Genomic DNA, 18,973 nt, shown 5'->3' on the forward strand with positions numbered 1-18,973 from the left:
TATTTGATTCTCTGTCTCACTGCATGTTGTTTACATTTATTTTCTCCTCATTACCCCACGCATATTACATTTAAGTCATTTAGCAGACGCTCTTATCCAGAGCGACTTACAGTTAGTGCATACATTATTTTATTTTTCATACTGGCCCCCCCCCCCCGTGGGAATCGAACCCACAACCCTGGCGTTGCAAACACCATGCTCTACCAACTGAGCTACATCCCTGCCGGCCATTCCCTCCCCTACCCTGGACAACTCTGGGCCAATTGTGCGCCGCCCCATTGGTCTCCCGGTCGCGGCTACGACAGAGCCTGGATTCAAACCAGGATCTCTAGTGGCACAGCTAGCACTGCCTTAGACCACTGCGCCACTCGGGAGTACATACAGTGGGGAAAAAAGGTATTTAGTCAGCCACCAATTGTGCAAGTTCTCCCACTTAAAAAGATGAGAGAGGCCTGTAATTTTAATCATAGGTACACGTCAACTATGACAGACAAAATGAGGAAAAAATTTCCAGAAAATCACATTGTAGGATTTTTAATGAATTTATTTGCAAGTTATGGTGGAAAATAAGTATTTGGTCAATAACAAAAGTTTCTCAATACTTTGTTATATACCCTTTGTTGGCAATGACACAGGTCAAACGTTTTCTGTAAGTCTTCACAAGGTTTTCACACACTGTTGCTGGTATTTTGGCCCATTCCTCCATGCAGATCTCCTCTAGAGCAGTGATGTTTTGGGGCTGTCGCTGGGCAACACGGACCTTCAACTCCCTCCAAAGATTTTCTATGGGGTTGAGATCTGGAGACTGGCTAGGCCACTCCAGGACCTTGAAATGCTTCTTACGAAGCCACTCCTTCGTTGCCCGGGCGGTGTGTTTGGGATCATTGTCATGCTGAAAGATCCAAACTGTTACAGACCCATATCCATCCTGCCCTGCCTTTCGAACGTTTTTGAAAGCCAAGTTAACAAACAGATCACCGACCATTTCGAATCCCACCGTACCTTCTCCGCTATGCAATCCAGTTTCCGAGCTGGTCATGGGTGCATTTCAGCCACGCTCAAGGTCCTAAACGATATTATAACCGCAATCGATAATAGACAGTACTGTGCAGCCGTCTTCATCGACCTGGCCAAGGCTTTCGACTCTGTCAACCACCGCATTCTTATTGGCAGACTAAATAGCCTTGGTTTCTCAAATGACTGCCTCGCCTGGTTCACCAACTACTTCTCAGATACAGTTCAATGTGTCAAATCGGAGGGCCTGTTGTCTGGACCTATGGCAGTCTCTATGGGGGTGCCACAGGGTTCAATTCTTGGGCCGACTATTTTCTCCGTGTATATCAATGATGTCGCTCTTGCTGCTGGTGACTCTCAGATCCACCTCTACGCAGACGACACCATTTTGTATACATCTGGCCCTTCATTGGACACTGTGTTAACAAACCTCCAAACGAGCTTCAATGCCATACAACACTCCTTCAGTAGCCTCCAACTGCTCTTAAACACTAGTAAAACTAAATGCATGCTCTTCAATCGAACGCTGCTGGCACCCGCCCACCCGACTAGAATCACTACTCTCGACGGGTCTGACCTAGAGTATGTGGACAACTACAAATACCTAGGTGTCTGGTTAGACTGTAAACTCTCCTTTCAGACTCACATTAAGAATCTCCAATCCAAAGTTAAATCTAGAATCGGTTTCCTATTTCGCAACAAAGCCCTCCTTCACTCATGCTGCCAAACATGCCCTCGTAAAACTGACTATCCTACCGATCCTTGACTTCGGCGATGTCATTTACAAAATAGCATCCAACACTCTACTCAGCAAATTGGATGTAGTCTATCACAGTGCCATCCGTTTTGTCTCCAAAGCCCCATATGCTACCCACCACTGTGACCTGTACGCTCTTGTTGGCTGGTCCTCACTACATATTCGTCGCCAAACCCACTGGCTCCAGGCCATCTATAAATCACTGCTAGGCAAATCCCCGCCTTATCTTAGCTCATTGGTCACCATAGCAACACCCACCCGTAGTATGTGCTCCAGCAGGTATATCTCACTGGTCATCCCCAAAGCCAACACCTCCTTTGGCCGCCATTCCTTCCAGTTCTCTGCTGCCAATGACTGGAACAAATTGCAAAAATCTCTGAAGCTGGAGACACTTATCTCCCTCACTAACTTTAAGCATCAGTTGTCAGAGCACCTTACCGATCACTGCACCTGTACACAGCCCATCTGAAATTAGCCCGCCCAACTACCTCATCCCTATATTGTTATTTATTTTGCTCATTTGTACCCCAGTATCTCTATTTGCACATCATCTCTTGCACATCTATCATTCCAGTGTTGATACTAATTGTAATTATTTTGCACTATAGCCTATTTATTGCCTTACCTCCATAACTTGCTACATTTGCACACACTGTATATATATTTTATGTTGTATTTTTGACTTTATATTTTGTTTTACCCCATATTTAACTCTGTGTTGTTGTTTTTATTGCACTGCTTTGCTTTATCTTGGCCAGGTCGCAGTTGTAAATGAGAACTTGTTCTCAACTGGCTTACCTGGTTAAATAAAGGTGAAAAAAAATAAATAAAAAATAAAATAAATAAATGCCCTTGCTGATGGAAGGAGGTTTTCAGTAAAAATCTCACGATACATGGCCCCATTCATTCTTTCCGTTACACGGATCAGTCGTCCTGGTCCCTTTGCAGAAAAACAGCCCCAAAGCATGATGTTTCCACCCCCATGCTTCACAGTAGGTATGGTGTTCTTTGGATGCAACTCAGCATTCTTTGTCCTCCAAACACGACGAGTTGAGTCTTTACCAAAAAGTTATATTTTGGTTTCAACTGACCATATGACATTCTCCCAATCCTCTTCTGGATCATCCAAATGCACTCTAGCAAACTTAAGACGGGTCTGGACATGTACTGGCTTAAGCAGGGGGACACGTCTGGCACTGCAGGATTTGAGTCCCTGGCTGCGTAGTGTGTTACTGATGGTAGGCTTTGTTACTTTGGTCCCAGCTCTCTGCAGGTCATTCACTAGGTCCCCCCGTGTGGTTCTGGGATTTTTGCTCACTGTTCTTGTGATCATTTTGACCCCACGGGGTGAGAACTTGCGTGGAGCCCCAGATCAAGGGAGATTATCAGTGGTCTTGTATGTCTTCCAGTTCCTAATAATTGCTCCCACAGTTGATTTCTTCAAACCAAGCTGCTTACCTATTGCAGATTCAGTCTTCCCAGCCTGGTGCAGGTCTACAATTCTGTTTCTGGTGTCCTTTGACAGCTCTTTGGTCTTGGCCATACCACTATGTTTGGAGTGTGACTGTTTGAGGTTGTGGACAGGTGTCTTTTATACTGATAACAAGTTCAAACAGGTGCCATTAATACAGGTAACGAGTGGAGGACAGAGGAGCCTCTTAAAGAAGAAGTTACAGGTCTGTGAGAGCCAGAAATCTTGCTTGTTTGTAGGTGACCAAATACTTGTTTTCCACCATAATTTGCAAATAAATTCATTAAAAATCCTACAATGTGATTTTCTGGATTTTGTTTTCTCAATTTGTCTGTCATAGTTGACGTGTACCTATGATTAAAATTACAGGCCTCTTTCATCTTTTTAAGTGGGAGAACTTGCACAATTGGTGGCTGACTAAATACTTTTTTCCCCCACTGTATGCCTGTCTGGGAGTGAATGGGAGTATCTCAGAGCCAATTCCATACATATCCCTGGAATGACAGTGAGCTAGGGAGACATGGGTTAGTTTACCCTCTACTACACAACTGCTGATGGTAGGGATGTTGGGGAGAGAGGAGAGATGGTGGCTGGCAGGTCTTTAGCCTTCTGCTGTGACCTCAGTTGACTGACTACCAATTACTGGAGTGGAGTTTAAGACAAGGCAGCTGTCTCTAAGCAGCCCACAAAAACCAATGACAGTTATCCCTTTGCCAACAGTGGGGTGTTTGAGTCTAAGCCACAAGGCCGGCTCCAGGCATAAGCGGTCGCTTAGGGCCCCAGCCCAGTAGGTGGCCCCTCCCCAAAAATGTGTTTATTTATTTTGTATTTTTAGTAACACAGTCGGGGTCTCAACTTACTGTTCAGCGTTGGAATAGTAGAATACACAAGGTGCAAGTTCGAAATTTGGTTGTGCATCAGCAATTTTTCTGGAAAGTGGGCATACACCGTGAGGCTCTGTCCTGTACATACGCAAGGACAGTCTGTGGTCATACGAGAGACTCAATAATCCATCCATCCGCTGGCTGTCGAGCCGCTAGGTAGCTGCTAGCTCCCTAACCAGGAACAGTGAGCAGGTGTTTGGTTGTCATAAGTTGTACCTGGCTCTCTCTGTGTGTAGAGGAATTTGACCATAGATATCAGGGAAATCAGACAGTGGCTGTGTGTTTTTGTTGTCACATGCACCAGATAGGTGCAGTGAAATGTGTTGTTTTACAAGGTCAGCCTTAGTAGTATGGCGCCCCTGGAGCAAATTAAGGTTAAGTGCCTTGCTTAAGGGCACATCGTCAGCTTTTTCACCTTTTCGGCTCGGGTATTCAAACCAGCAAGCTTTCGCTTACTGGCAAATGTGTGCTTACCCAGGTAGTCCTGGTAATGGGTTGACCATGAAATTGGCTGAGGAGAGCTGGGATTGGGCGCAAAGGTTAACAGGCTAAACAGAACAACAAGGTTCTTTCCACATTTCTTTCACTACCACTTGTTCTCTCTCTCCTGCATTCTCTCTCTCTTTCTCCCTTGACCTCTATCTCTCTGTATTCAATTTGAATGTGTTGTTGTTGGAGGGCGATGGCTGTTGACAATACAGAAAGAGAGACAGAGGAAGACAGTATGTGTGAGAGCAGATTAACCTCCCATGGGCCTTTCTGTTCCACAGTACAATATATGTATCACTGGAGTTTCCCTTGCAATCAGCAACTATCACTAAAGCCATGGGGTTTGATTAGACTATTGATTAAACATCCTGTCAATCATCAGATCAAAGTCGCAAATCAATATACTGTAGATAGATGAACGGATGGGTGTGGAAACTGAAATGGAAAGATTGGTAGATGGTGGACACTTGTGCTCTCACCTTGGAGCTTCACGTTAGGCAGAGAAGAACCCTATTGACATGATGTGTGTTTGTTTGGTCAGTCAATATTCACCTCCATATTACCCATCCGTAATTTCTGCTCACAGCTTTGTGTGTGATTGTAGATTATCTACACTAACATAGTATACCCTCTACCCCCTCTCTCTCCTCCTCTGTCTCTCTGTCCTGCCCCCTCCCTTTGAACCTCTCTACTCTTCTTACCCTCTACCCCCTCTCTCTCCTCCTCTGTCTCTCTGTCCTGCCCCCTCCCTTTGACCCTCTCTACACTTTTTACCCTCTACCCCCTCTCTCTCCTCCTCTGTCTCTCTGTCCTGCCCCCTCCCTTTGAACCTCTCTACTCTTCTTACCCTCTACCCCCTCTCTCTCCTCCTCTGTCTCTCTGTCCTGCCCCCTCCCTTTGAACCTCTCTACTCTTCTTACCCTCTACCCCCTCTCTCTCCTCCTCTGTCTCTCTGTCCTGCCCCCTCCCTTTGACCCTCTCTACTCTTCTTACCCTCTACCCCTCTCTCTCCTCCTCTGTCTCTCTGTCCTGCCCCCTCCCTTTGAACCTCTCTACTCTTCTTACCCTCTACCCCCTCTCTCTCCTCCTCTGTCTCTCTGTCCTGCCCCCTCCCTTTGACCCTCTCTACTCTTTTTACCCTCTACTCCCTCTCTCTCCTCCTCTGTCTCTCTGTCCTGCCCCCTCCCTTTGACCCTCTCTACTCTTCTTACCCTCTACCCCCTCTCTTTCCTCCTCTGTCTCTCTGTCCTGCCCCCTCACTTTGCCTCCCCCTCTTTTTCTTTTCTTCCTCTCCCTGTATGATGCTGTCTTCTGTAGAGGAGTAGTCCGGTAAGCCTGTTCTTGTCTGTCTTTCTTTCTTGTGTACAATCTTTCTCTATGTCTCTCTGTCTCTCTCTCGCTCTCTCTCTCCCTCTCTCTCTCTCTCTGTTAGCATGAATTGCCCACTTGTTGCATGTCAGTTTTCTCCCTTCAGGTTTGTGATTCAGCGTACTAAAGGACCATGTTATTGAATGTCATTGGATCCATTGTAATAGAGTTAGAGAAGTATGCAATAGCAATAAAACACACTCAGGTGTACAGGTGAATCAGGATTTGCGGAGAACAGGTTGCTCTGAATGGGTGTAGGATTTAACACTACCACAATACCAGCATGGAGATGGCTGCTGTTCAGTGACCTTCACTAAGATGGAAATGTGGCTGCTTGGAGACTGAATGGGGAATAAATGGAGGGAGGGAGAGAGGGAGGGAGAGAGAGAGGGAGAGATTATATGAGACAACAGAAGGAGGAGATGGGAGAAAAACAGGGCTCTGCAGGATGCAGCTGAATGAAGCCACAGCAGGTCCAGGATCAGCCATTATGGGCTGTGGATGACTGTGATTTCTCTCTCAATGTACACATACACACCAACACATGATCTTGCACACAAATACACACACACACATCATTACGACATAATACTATTGTACTGTATCTCTCCTGTTGGGAGTGTAACTGTTCTGTTGCGAGTATAACTGTTCTGTTGGGAGTGTAACTGTTCTGTTGAGAGTGTAACTGTTGTGTTGGGAGTGTAACTGTTCTGTTGGGAGTGTAACTGTTCTGTTGAGAGTATAACTGTTGTGTTGGGAGTGTAACTGTTGTGTTGGGAGTGTAACTGTTGTGTTGGGAGTGTAACTGTTCTGTTGGGAGTGTAACTGTTCTGTTGGGAGTGTAACTGTTCTGTTGGGAGTATAACTGTTCTGTTGGGAGTGTAACTGTTCTGTTTGGAGTGTAACTGTTCTGTTGGGAGTGTAACTGTGGTTGTGAGTGTAACTGTGGTTGTGAGCGTGAGTGTAACTGTGGTTGGGAGTGTAACTGTGGTTGTGAGTGTAACTGTGGTTGGGAGTGTAACTGTGGTTGTGAGCGTAACTGTGGTTGTGAGCATAACTGTGGTTGTGAGTGTAACTGTTGTGTTTGGAGTGTAACTGTTGTGTTGGGAGTGTAACTGGTGTGTAACTGTTGTGTTGTGAGTAACTGTGGTTGTGTGTGTAACTGTTGTGTTGGGAGTGTAAATGTTGTATTGGGAGTGTAACTGTAGTTGTGAGTATAACTGTAGTTGTGAGTGTAACTGTGGTTGTGAGTGTAACTGTTGTGTTGGAGAAGTGTGCTTTACTGATCTGTCACTCTCTGACCAGGTGTCTGTTCTCTCTTCCTTTTTGCTGGTCACAGAGACGTAGCCCGGTAAGTGTTCCTCCGTTCTGTTCTGTTTCCCTGGGCTGGGGTAAATAACAAACACTTTTTGTCCCTCTATGCATCCTGTAGCCTGCTGGGGAAGTGGAGTGGAGAGGGATGGGGTTGATTGCTGAAATGACAGATCAGGAAAAGATGGCTAAATAGCTAAAGGTTTAGTCTTCTAAGTCCCTGGGTGAATCTCAAAAGTCTTTCTTCGATTCTTTGTGTCCTCTCTCCTTGCCTTCTCTCTTCGCTTCCCTCTTGACGTTTTGAGAAGGAGTTGGGGAGAGGATGGGAGGAGATTAGATGATGCAAGCAATCGAGGAAGGACTTTTGAGATTCACCCATGTTGACAGATGGACCCTTTGATCTGTCACTTCAGCCACACCTCAGCTGAACCTCTCTCTCTCTCTCTCTCTCTCTCTCTCTCTCTCTTCCTTCCTTCTCCTCCCTCTGTTTTCCTTATTGTCGTGTCTCATTGAGAGTTATTTCATGCACTGTATTCTGACTAACAAGCAGCAGCTCTGTCTTGGTCTCTTTCTTTCTTTCTTTCTTTCTTTTTCTTTCTTTCTTTCTTTCTTTCTCTCCTCTCTCTCTCTCTCTCTCTCTCTCTCTCTCTCTCTCTCTCTCTCTCTCTCTCTCTCTCTCTCTCTCTCTCTCTCTCTCTCTCTCTCTCTTTCTTTTGTGGCCTCATCTGTCTCTTCTCAATGTTGTGCAGGGTGTGCAATGTTTTGGGCTTGCATGAGGCTTTAAAGACCTACTCTATCTATCTGTTTCTGACAGCTTTCTGTGCCTACCGAGACTCACGCTAGAAAGCTGTAGAATGGATTCTAATGGCTATTATACAGTATAATATATTATTTTAATTAATGTAACTGCGTTTTGTGTCACTTTGCAATAACAAAAAGATCTACCCCCTAAAAAATAAATAACAAATGAATAATAAAAAAATCTATATTCTACACTCCCTCCCATGCAGAAATGTGTATTGTTTTATTAATAAGAAACACGTCAGTTCGTACTTCCTAAGGCCACTAGCTACTAGATTGTTCCACAGTATTTCTGAGTGAACGGGCCTAGTATTAGTCATTCACTTCCCCGTGGAGATGGTTGCTAAGGCAGGGCAGCCAATGGTCTCATCCGATTAGCTCATCCTAAGGTTATAGAGACCGTCTTCTGACCTTCGCTAGTGGACAGGCTCCCTCCTGGAAATACTGTAATGTGAACATTCAACATGGTGTTACTCATGGATTTCCATATGTCATTTGAGTGTAAAATGTAATGTGTGCTATGTTTTTATTTTGTCTTTTTACAAATGTATGTTTTTTTATTACAGGGGTTGATGAATAAGGACTGTAGTAAGTATCTAAGATATCTCCTCTTGTTTTGTTGTTTTGTTGTCGCTGAAGCTAAATGCTTTGGTTAGAAACTAAACTCAAGTCATTAACTAGTTTCCTTGTGTTTTAGTGTGAGTGAGGCAGTTGAGGTGAATGTCTGTGAATTCATCTCTCCTCAGGTGAAGAGATACAGGTAGCTCGGCCAAGACGTTCTGCACCCATTGCAGCCCCCACGTTAGCAGCCCCGGCGCTACAGGCCCCCAGGTACGTCTCTGTCTGTCCCCTTTTCATCTGTCACTTATACCCACGCCCCTCCCCAGTGCCCCAACCCCCAGGTACATCACTGTCTGTCCCCCATTGACCTGTCACAGACTCACCCCAGGTGCTCGGTACTGGTACTTCCTGTATATAGCCTTGTTATTGTTTTTATTGTGTTACTATTTCCTTTTTTATTTAGCAAATATTTGTTTTACTTTTTAACTCTGCATTGCTGGGAATGGGCTCGTAAGTAAGCATTTCACTGTAAAGTCGCTACACCTGTTGTATTCAGTAAATGTGACCAATAAAAAATCATACTTCGGCTCTTTCATTAACTTCTGACTTCCAGTCTTTTATCACTGATTTAGTGACAATAAGTTGAAGGCTGATACATCCCCTTCCTTCCCTTGTGACATGAATACGTCTCCTGTTGTAGTATGCTGAGTGAGGTGACTGAAGTGTCTGTGGAAGTCTCTGTGTTAGTGTGATGGTTGTGACTCACTCTGCTGTCCCTGTCCCATCTCCCTGGGTTGAGTGAGCCGACTGAAGCGTGTCTGTGATAGTCTCTGTGATAGTCTGATGGTCTGACTAACCCTGTCAGTCTGTCTGTCCCCTCTTATCTCCCTCCCTTCCCTAAGTCGTACCAGACAATGCTACAGCCTACTAACCCTGATGTCTGTCTGTCTGTCTGTCTGTCTGTCTGTCTGTCTGTCTGTCTGTCTGTCTGTCTGTCTGTCTGTCTGTCTGTCTGTCTGTCTGTCTGTCTGTCTGTCACTCTCTCTATCTCACCTCCCAGAAGTAAGAAATCCCCAGCAGCCCCAGTAGCAGCCCCAGTACCAGAGGACGCTACAGCCTTATTTGGGCCTCCCCTGGAGACAGCCTTCAGAGAGCAGAAAACTGAAGGTACAACTCTCTACCACATCTGTCTTTGTCACTGTCATTCTTTCTGTGTGTGTGCGTGTGTGTGTGCGGTGTGTTTCCGGTGTGTGTATATGTGGTGTGTGTTCGTGTGTGTGTGTGCGCGTGTACTTGCTTGTGTGTGTGTTTCTACCTTGTTTGGTTGTGATTGAGCACTGTAATAACTCTGTGACTTGTTGTGGATCTCTAAGGCTGGCTGTGACACTAAAGACACTGCACCAGAATAACACCAACAAGATGGATGCTTTCTATTCCCTACACAGCCTCTCTACCACCTCTAAAGACACTATCCCTCTTTCCTGTCACCTGCACACACTGCCATTATGTCATGCACACTAAACATTTCACAAACACACAAGGGATCAGAGGTCAGAAGCACTATGAGGTCACATTTGATTCCTCCGTGGTTGGTTTGCTGTGGTGTCATGTGGATCCTCCCCTCACCCCTCTCCCAGTCACAGTGGATTTAGCTCTGCAGGCTCTGGGATGGGAAGCTCTTAGCTGGTTATGTAACTACCTGCTGAGGCATAGCTAATGTCACCACACACATACAGTACAGCAGCCCTTCCTTTTTAACACTCTGTCCATTCACAGATAGAACTGTGTGGATAATGCTAGAGTCCCTGCGTATAGTATCTCCCATTCTCAATAGAGTGGAACAGTTCTGAGGAACTGATAGTGTTGCTAATATCTCTTCATTGCTCCCTCTTAGCCAGGTAGTCTGTAAGATACATTGTGTTTTGAATGACTAAAACCATTTTAAAGTAATGTTTATAGATGAAGTGTCTCTTTTTTAGCACAGTGTTTGGTGATTATTGACCTGACAGGTTTAGGCTAATGCTAACATGACTTTATTTTTAGCAATTTAAAAATCCCCCTGAGGTATTTTTATTTAGCTCACCTCTATGTTATGTCCCCTGTCTGTTCTGAATGTAGTGGGTATATCTGAGCGGGTGGCGTGTGACGTGTGGGGTGCTCCTCTACCTGAGTCTGAGTCACTGAGCCCAGACTTCTCTTTCACCAGAACCTTCCCCAAAGGAAGTACGTTTTCTGTTTATGTTGCACTTCCTGGAATGACTCTAGAATGACTCTGGAATGACTCTGGAATGACTCTGGAATGACTGCACGGAACCATCCACTCACCTCATAAACCAACTCACCCTCACAATAAAACTAACGAGCGATCTGTGAACGAGCACGCTATTAACTCTCTCTCTTCCTCTGCAGCCCATACTAATGCACTCATTTCATCTGTCATTAGTTTGAGAAATAATTCAAACCATATACCATAGAGTTCAGATTAGACCGGGTAGATTTACTAATGTTGAGCAACATGATTCAATCACCTCTTCCTCCCTGCATCTGCATCTGCCGTGGGTTATGGGCCATATGCATGGTGGTGTAAGGCATGGGGCTGTATAGTATTTCCTGTCCTGAGCTGGTGTGGTGCAGCCAGACACTAACCGCAGGGGCCTCTAGATGGTGCCACCCTTTATAGTGACATGCTGTTCATGGCGCACCGATGTAATTGCAGCTCCGCCTCCGCTTCCACCCAAGAATGTCCCGACCTCCCCCCCTCCGACCAGCTCCCCCTCTGCAGCTGCCGGTAAGACCCCTCATCCCTCGATCCCTCCCTCCAGCCCTCCTCCCTTCTTCCCTGTACCTCATATATCTCCAAACCATCCCCTCTTTGTATGTTAAATATTTATCTCTCTTGCTTTCTTTTTCTTGCATTTGATCTCTCTCTCTCTCTCTCTCGCTCTCTCTCTCTCTCTCTCTCTCTCTCTCTCTCTCTCTCTCTCTCTCTCTCTCTCTCTCTCATACAAACTGTTATGATCCTCTCTCCTTGCACATGACTTTGTCTGTCAGAAGTGTCAGTATCGACAGAAGGCTCAGGAAGGAAGACCTCCATCCCAAACCTGGACAACATTTTCGGCCCAGCAGAGCCCTCTGCCTTTGGCGAGGAGTCTGCCGACAAGTGGGTCTGCTTCAGCGAGGAATCGGCAGCCTCTGAAAGACCGCCCCTTCCAAAGGACCCAGCCCAGCCCCTTCCAACGTCCCCACCCCCTCCAGAAGATCCCCCCGCCCCTCCTGTACCCACTTCCCCTCTCCCTTCGGAACACTCTTCTCCCTTTCTCCCCCCTCTCCCCACCTCCCATCCCCCACAGGAAAAACCTGTCTCTTCCTTACCAACCTCCGAACCCCCTACAGAGGAACCAGCACTCCCCCTACCCACAGTCCCTGTCCCACCCATGCCTAAAGACCCTACACACCAACCCACACCACTTCCACCAAAGGACCCTACACCACCCCCCACTCCCCCACCCACCATTGTCCCCCCTCTTGACTCAGCCCCCAGCATTACCCCTGTTCCGCCTGTCCCTTCACCCCCCAGTGTTGCCCCAGTCCCCCCTGCGGTCCCCTCTCCTCCCAAAGCAAGAACACCTGTCTCCCCCACCAGCCCCCCTGGCCCTGCCGTTGTGGACGAGCCGTCACGCACCATCCCCCCACCCCTTGTCTTTGTCGAGGAGGAACGGAAGAGTCCTGAAGCGGCAGCTCCGCCTGTCCCGCCTGCTCCATCGAAAGAGGGCCTTATTGAAACCGCCACCTCGCCCAAAGATGTTGGCCAGGTGTCCCGTGCTGCGCCTCCCCCTCCTCCACCCCCTACGTACAGGGCAGTTGTGTCCTCGCCAGGACCCACGACAGGGGGCATGGGTAGTGGTGAGTACCCCCAAGCGTCACACTCATCCATAACAGCACAACCCATCTGACCACTGTCAGAATCAGTCTGTCTGTGTCGTAGAGATTTGCAGCTGTATCATGCAGTTAGCTAGTGTAAGCACATACTTGATAGGTTGTCATTGTAAATAAAGAGTTGGTTCTTAATTGACTTACCTGTATAAATAAAGGTTGGAACACAATGACCGTCTAAGGCAGTGATTAGATTTGTGTGGCTTACTCTTTGCCTGGAGCGGCTCATTGAAATCTACTGTGAGTAGGAGATATCTTCATTACACTGTTTAATGTTGCTAGATTAATGCTGACAAACTCCCATATCACAATCCTCAAACTTAAACACATTAAATACTGTATATGAACTGTGGAGGTACTGTACAGAAACCCTGACTTCTCTTGTTTAGACGTACAGCTTGTCTTACAAAACAGTTTATCACATTGAGGCTGTGTGTGTGGCTGTGTGTGTGGCTGTGTGTGTGGCTGTGTGTGAGTGGCTGTGTGTGAGTGGCTGTGTGTGTGAGGCTGTGTGTGAGTGGCTGTGTGTGTGGCTGTGTGTGTGTGGCTGTGTGTGTGGCTGTGTGTGTGGCTGTGTGTGTGGCTGTGTGTGTGTGGCTGTGTGTGTGAGGCTGTGTGTGTGGCTGTGTGTGTGTGGCTGTGTGTGTGTTGCTGTGTGTGAGTGGCTGTGTGTGAGTGGCAGTGTGTGTGTGGCTGTGTGTGTGTGGCTGTGTGTGTGTGGCTGTGTGTGAGGCTGTGTGTGAGGCTGTGTGTGTGAGGCTGTGTGTGTGAGGCTGTGTGTGAGACTGTGTGTGAGGCTGTGTGTGTGGCTGTGTGTGTGAGGCTGTGTGTGAGGCTGTGTGTGTGGCTGTGTGTGTGAGGCTGTGTGTGAGGCTGTGTGTGAGGCTGTGTGTGTGAGGCTGTGTGTGTGAGGCTGTGTGTGAGACTGTGTGTGAGGCTGTGTGTGAGGCTGTGTGTGTGAGGCTGTGTGTGAGGCTGTGTGTGTGGCTGTGTGTGTGTGGCTATGTGTGTGTGGCTATGTGTGTGAGGCTGTGTGTGTGAGGCTGTGTGTGAGGCTGTGTGTGTGGCTGTGTGTGTGGCTGTGTGTGTGGCTGTGTGTGAGGCTGTGTGTGTGGCTGTGTGTGTGTGGCTATGTGTGTGAGGCTGTGTGTGAGGCTGTGTGTGTGAGGCTATGTGTGTGGCTGTGTGTTATCAGTAAGAAGTGGGTTGAGAACCCTCAGCCAATGAACCCATTTCTCCCTGTCTATTTATCTTTTACTGCAGTGGGCTATATCAGGGTCATACAGAGTGTTTCTTGGTAGTCTTAAACAAATCTACTTTGAAACAAAAGTATACACCTCACCACACACATGGTTATGGGCTTAAAAAAAAGACGACACCTGTACCATGTCAGATATAGAGTTGAAATGTATTACATTTTGAGTTTGCATCCCAATAGGAAAGGGCTACAGTGATTAACACAACACACACTCTTGCTTTACAATCATCACAAACTCTGTTATGTAGTATTGTTCTTCTGTAGACCAGACAGTATAGTGTAGTGTAGACCAGACAGTGTAGTGTAGACCAGACAGTGTAGTGTAGTGTAGACCAGACAGTGTAGTGTACATGATCATGATGAGGACAGTTTGTTTAGTTTAACACAAAGGGAATGGGAAACCAGGTTTGAGGACTGAAAACACAGCTGGGACAGATCTCGCTGACGCAGCACATTGGAACGCCGGGATGAGTGGGAATTCTGTCTCGGAATGTCTTGTCCCACTGTGAGAAAATAGTCCCTCAAGATAAACAATAAATGGACTGGCCCAAATCAAATAAAAGTTTATTGGTCGCGTACACAGTTTTGCAGGTGTTATAGCGGTGCAGCGAAATGCTTATGTTCCTAGCTCCTAACAATGCAGTCAAATGTCAAACAATTAAAATATAAAAACCAAATAAAATAAAATAAACTACAAGAACGGTGGGACGAATCCAATTAACAACCCAAATAGCACTGGATCAGTATCAAAATGCAATCTATACATATGTACACCAGAGTGAGACATATTGAATACCACCTAATGTTCTCCCAATACCCTCCTCATATTAAAACACTCAACAGGCAACCATGGAACTGGTGTGTGTTATGTTTCACTGGAATTCTATCCAATTCAATTCAGCTCAGTAGCAATTCAATCAAACATAATGTTCTGTAAACAGGAAACCAGGTTACCCAGTCATTATTCCAGAATGTTCTAGATGTTATTGACTCTGTCAGGTCAGTTTTGTTTTAATGTTCAAGGATCTCCCCAGAGGTTCTATATCTCTATGGACAGTGATGTCATGATGTTTTAACCCAGATGTCCTCTTGTCCCCATACAGGGGCGTCCTCTCCGGTTCGTCCTGCTACACCGTCAGCTCCATCAGCTGTTTTCAGCAGCCCCACCCCGCCCCCTCCCCCTCCACGCCCCTCCTCACGACCCAAACTGCCTCCTGGGAAACCCAGCAAGGGGGACATGGTATGTGATATCGTCCATCTCTGTTTACACTGTACTTAAACAGAAACAACAATAGCTCAAATCCCCACCTCAAACAGGACACTCCCCCTCTTAAGATGTTTATACTGTATGGTACCTCGATATCTTGATATATTTGATCTGTACTTTCAATTTTTTATAGTTTCACTTTTAGCCCCCCAAAAACTGAACTGTTAGGGTGTCTGAACATAAAAACACTGATATTAGTAAATCATGTAACCTCTCTCTCTCTCTCTCTCTCTCTCTCTCTCTCTCTCTCTCTCTCTCTTTGTCCCCCCAGAGCCGGCCCTTCAGTCCCCCGGTCAGTCACTCGTCCAGCCCCCCTTCCATCGCCACCCTGGCCCGGGCCGAGAGCACCTCCTCTATCTCCTCCAACAACTCCCTGAGTGCAGCCACCACCCCCACCGTCGGTAAAAATCTCACCCTTTCTGTGTCAGGTGTGTGTACGCCATCATCTCCTATCACTATCTGTGCTACTGTGGTAATCTGTGCTGTGTTGCCCGTGTTGCCTGTGTGGTTTTGTCCAACTCTGCCACTGAGATGGCCGCATCCATTGGCTGCTGTTTTTCTGAGTCTCTCAACACAGAACAAATCTTGATGCACTCACTTCTCCAGCAAATACACTGTGTACAAAACATTAGGAACATAGACTGACCAGGTGAATCCAGGTGAAACCTATGATCCCTTATTGATGTCACCTGTTAAATCCACTTCAATCGGTGTAGATTAAGGGGAGGAGACCGGTTAAAGAAGGATTTTTAAGCCTTGAGACAATTCCTGCCATTGAGGGTGAATGAGCAAGACAAAATATTTAAATGCCTTTGAACGGGGTATGGTAGTAGGTGCCTGGCGCACCGGTTTGAGTGTGTCAAGAACTACAACGCTGCTGGGTTTTTCATGCTCAACAGTTTCCCATGTGTATCAAAAATGGTCCACCACCCAAAGGACATCCAGCCAACTTGACACAACTGTGGGAAGCATTGGAGTCAACATGGGCCAGCATCCCTGTGGAACGCTTTTGACACCTTGTAGAGTCCATTCCCGACAAATCGAGGTGCAACTAAATATTTGGAATATGTTCCTAATGTTTTGTACACTCAGTGTATATCTGCTCGAGGACAGTATTCACTCAATGTATTACACTGCATTTCTGTGAATGTGGTATAGTATTTTCAAGAGTACAGTATGCCTAATAAGTAGTAATGGACTGGTTAAATAATGCTGATCATACGTTGTGTGTTTCACATCCCATTGATTTTGTGTTTAAGTCATGAGTTGTTTTTTTCCTCAACATTTTTCATCTAGCCATCATTTTTGAGTTCACAACGTACCCTCCGTACTTTGACACTGTCCGTTCTTTTGTCACCATTATTACTTACATGGTTTTATTCTTCAGTTAGATTTTTCCTTTGTTTTGATTTGCATTCTTTTTGTTTTGTTTTGAATTTGCTCTTGTCTCTGTCCCTTTTTATTTATTTTGGGCTGTCGCTTGATGTGATGTCAGAAGAGGATGCATTTGTAGACAAACTGCCCACGTTTGAGAGGCCCTTTGATTCTCTGGCAGATACAGTATAGTTTAGATGAAGGGAGGGAGGCTATCTGAGAGGAGGGGGCTGGGGCTGGGGGTGGGGCGGGACCTGGGAGGGATCCGGTGATACCTATTACCCATGATGATGTCATAATCCTTGAGAATGTTCTTGCTTTGTTTGTTTGTTTTTGTCATTCCATCTCAGAGTGGGTGGCAGCCATCATGTGGGAGGAGTAGATTTTGGACTGAGATATTGGAGTACGCCACAGATTTAATTTTCATTTTTTAACTTTGATAAATGGTGAAACACCTCCTCTCTCTCTGTCTGTCTCTGACTCACATACTTTCAAATCAAAGCCGTCGAATGAAACGCATCCCAAGGATAATTTTTTCAGAAAGCTGAAATACCATGCATCTCTTTTTCATCTTCCCACACCTGCATCTTTGGCTGTCCTGCCCTCATTACCACAGCAACGTCCCTGTTTTGTATGATAGTCATTGTGTGTGTACTGTATGGAGAGCACTGTGTTTTCGAGCATGCTGTTACTCTGCAGTGCTGTGTGTGTGTTCCTGTGTATTAAGAGTGTAGCCTGTCTGAAGAGCATCTGTGGCATCGAGATCCAGACACACACACACACACACACACACACACACACACACACACACACACACACACAAACACACACATCATGGGTGTCATTTCAGCTAAACCTAGGGTATGGCAAAGTAACAGGGGTGAGGGGGGGGGGATTCCTCCAAGGAATTTTTATTAAATTGAAGCTAATTTACTGCATGTCTACATAATTTAAAAACTCTCAAATGCAATTTGGAGGACAGCAAAAACAAGCAACATTTCCTCCAGCCATTATCACCATGTTGCTGTAGCTTCATTCACCTCAGTCAATAGGGGACTGAACATTCTACAAGAATTAGCTGCGCACCGGGATAACAATTTTAGTTTGGTTTCATGTCAAGTCAAACAGCAGTTACCTAGCCAAAGCCATCTACTTCAGCCATCTTTACCTCTGCACTGTTTTGTAGAAAAGGTCACGCTGTTCACTGCAGCTGCGTCCATGCGCTCTCCATAAAGCCAGCCAGCCAAACAAACAGCCTTCCCTCCTGCTCCCAGGCGTCTGTCATCTCCATGATTTTAGTAGCCTATTTTAAATAGTTGGTGTTGAGCTACTGCCATACCCAATTGACACCCTGACACACACATAACTGTACGCACACATAGATACACACACGCACGTGCACTCACCACACACACACACATTCACACACATTCTCACACACACACACACACACACACACACACACACACACACACACACACACACACACACACACACACACACACACACACACACACACACTGTGATACAGACAGAGCCTCTTTTGAAGTCTGGAAGGAGAATTCGTGTCTCCAGCCGGTTGGTAATTATCATGCCACCTTCTCCTCTCCTCAACACTCAGAACAAGACAGACAGACAGACAGGCAGATAGAGAGTGTGCTCCCCACCTCCCAACCTCTCACCCTTACCCCCATCTACCCCCCTCCCCCTGTCCCAGACCACCTCTTCCCTCTCACCCTCTCACTCCACCCCATGGGAACATGTTTCTCCACTACACTCCGTTCCACTTCTCTAACCTCCCCTATCAGAACACCGGCCCACTATTATCTATTGTCTTCACCCACAGTCATCCTGCACTCAATCCATCTACTCCAGCCATCTATTCACTACACCCCAAAGCCCCAACCACCCCCTCAGCAGTCACACCTTAACACTGATCCCTTCAACCAACTCCCCTCCTCCATGGGTTTATCCTCATCACTGCCCCCTGGTGTATGTCATCAGGTTGATTTGTTTATTAATTTGTTTATTTGGATCCCCATTAGCTTTTGCAGAAGCAGCAGCTACTCTTCCTGTGGTCCCTAGCCAGTCCAACAGCCAGGCTCCATCTGTATTGAAAGACAGAGAATGACACAAAAAACGTTGTAATGTTAGCATTAGGACAGGAGGATGTGATTTAAAAGTATTCATGTAATGGTAATGAAGGTTTTCTATAGCAGTGTGTAGATGAATATTGTACGTGCAGTATGAACGATCTGCCAGGTGTCATTCCCAGTCAGTCCTCCTCCAGGCTAGAGACCCAACACCACCACCATCCACCAACAGATACCTTATTTCACCTAGTCCAACCTCCCACCCCCACCCACGCACCCACACGTGACCTTTTCACACTGAGCCGAGCTGTACTAAGCTTGGAACCATGCTGGAAAGGACAATGTGGAAAGAAATGATCTGAACCGGCACTGTATGGTTCGGGTTGGGACTA

General features: G+C 46.3%; 1 protein-coding gene across 1 annotated transcript in view; it reads left to right on the forward strand.

Annotated features, from left to right (window-relative positions):
- Positions 1-18,973, forward strand: part of sgip1a (SH3GL interacting endocytic adaptor 1a) — an 85,520-nt gene that overhangs the window by 54,373 nt on the left and 12,174 nt on the right. Inside the window, exons 9-17 of the mRNA XM_041840102.2 lie at positions 5,933-5,944; positions 7,323-7,334; positions 8,662-8,683; positions 8,842-8,926; positions 9,717-9,823; positions 10,775-10,879; positions 11,373-11,444; positions 14,951-15,087; positions 15,386-15,515. Of these exons, the coding sequence (XP_041696036.2) occupies positions 5,933-5,944; positions 7,323-7,334; positions 8,662-8,683; positions 8,842-8,926; positions 9,717-9,823; positions 10,775-10,879; positions 11,373-11,444; positions 14,951-15,087; positions 15,386-15,515 (682 nt within the window). The remainder of the gene's footprint in view (positions 1-5,932; positions 5,945-7,322; positions 7,335-8,661; positions 8,684-8,841; positions 8,927-9,716; positions 9,824-10,774; positions 10,880-11,372; positions 11,445-14,950; positions 15,088-15,385; positions 15,516-18,973) is intronic.

The sequence above is a fragment of the Coregonus clupeaformis genome, chromosome 20 (genome assembly GCF_020615455.1).
Source record: "Coregonus clupeaformis isolate EN_2021a chromosome 20, ASM2061545v1, whole genome shotgun sequence".
NCBI classification, from domain to species: Eukaryota; Metazoa; Chordata; class Actinopteri; order Salmoniformes; family Salmonidae; genus Coregonus; species Coregonus clupeaformis.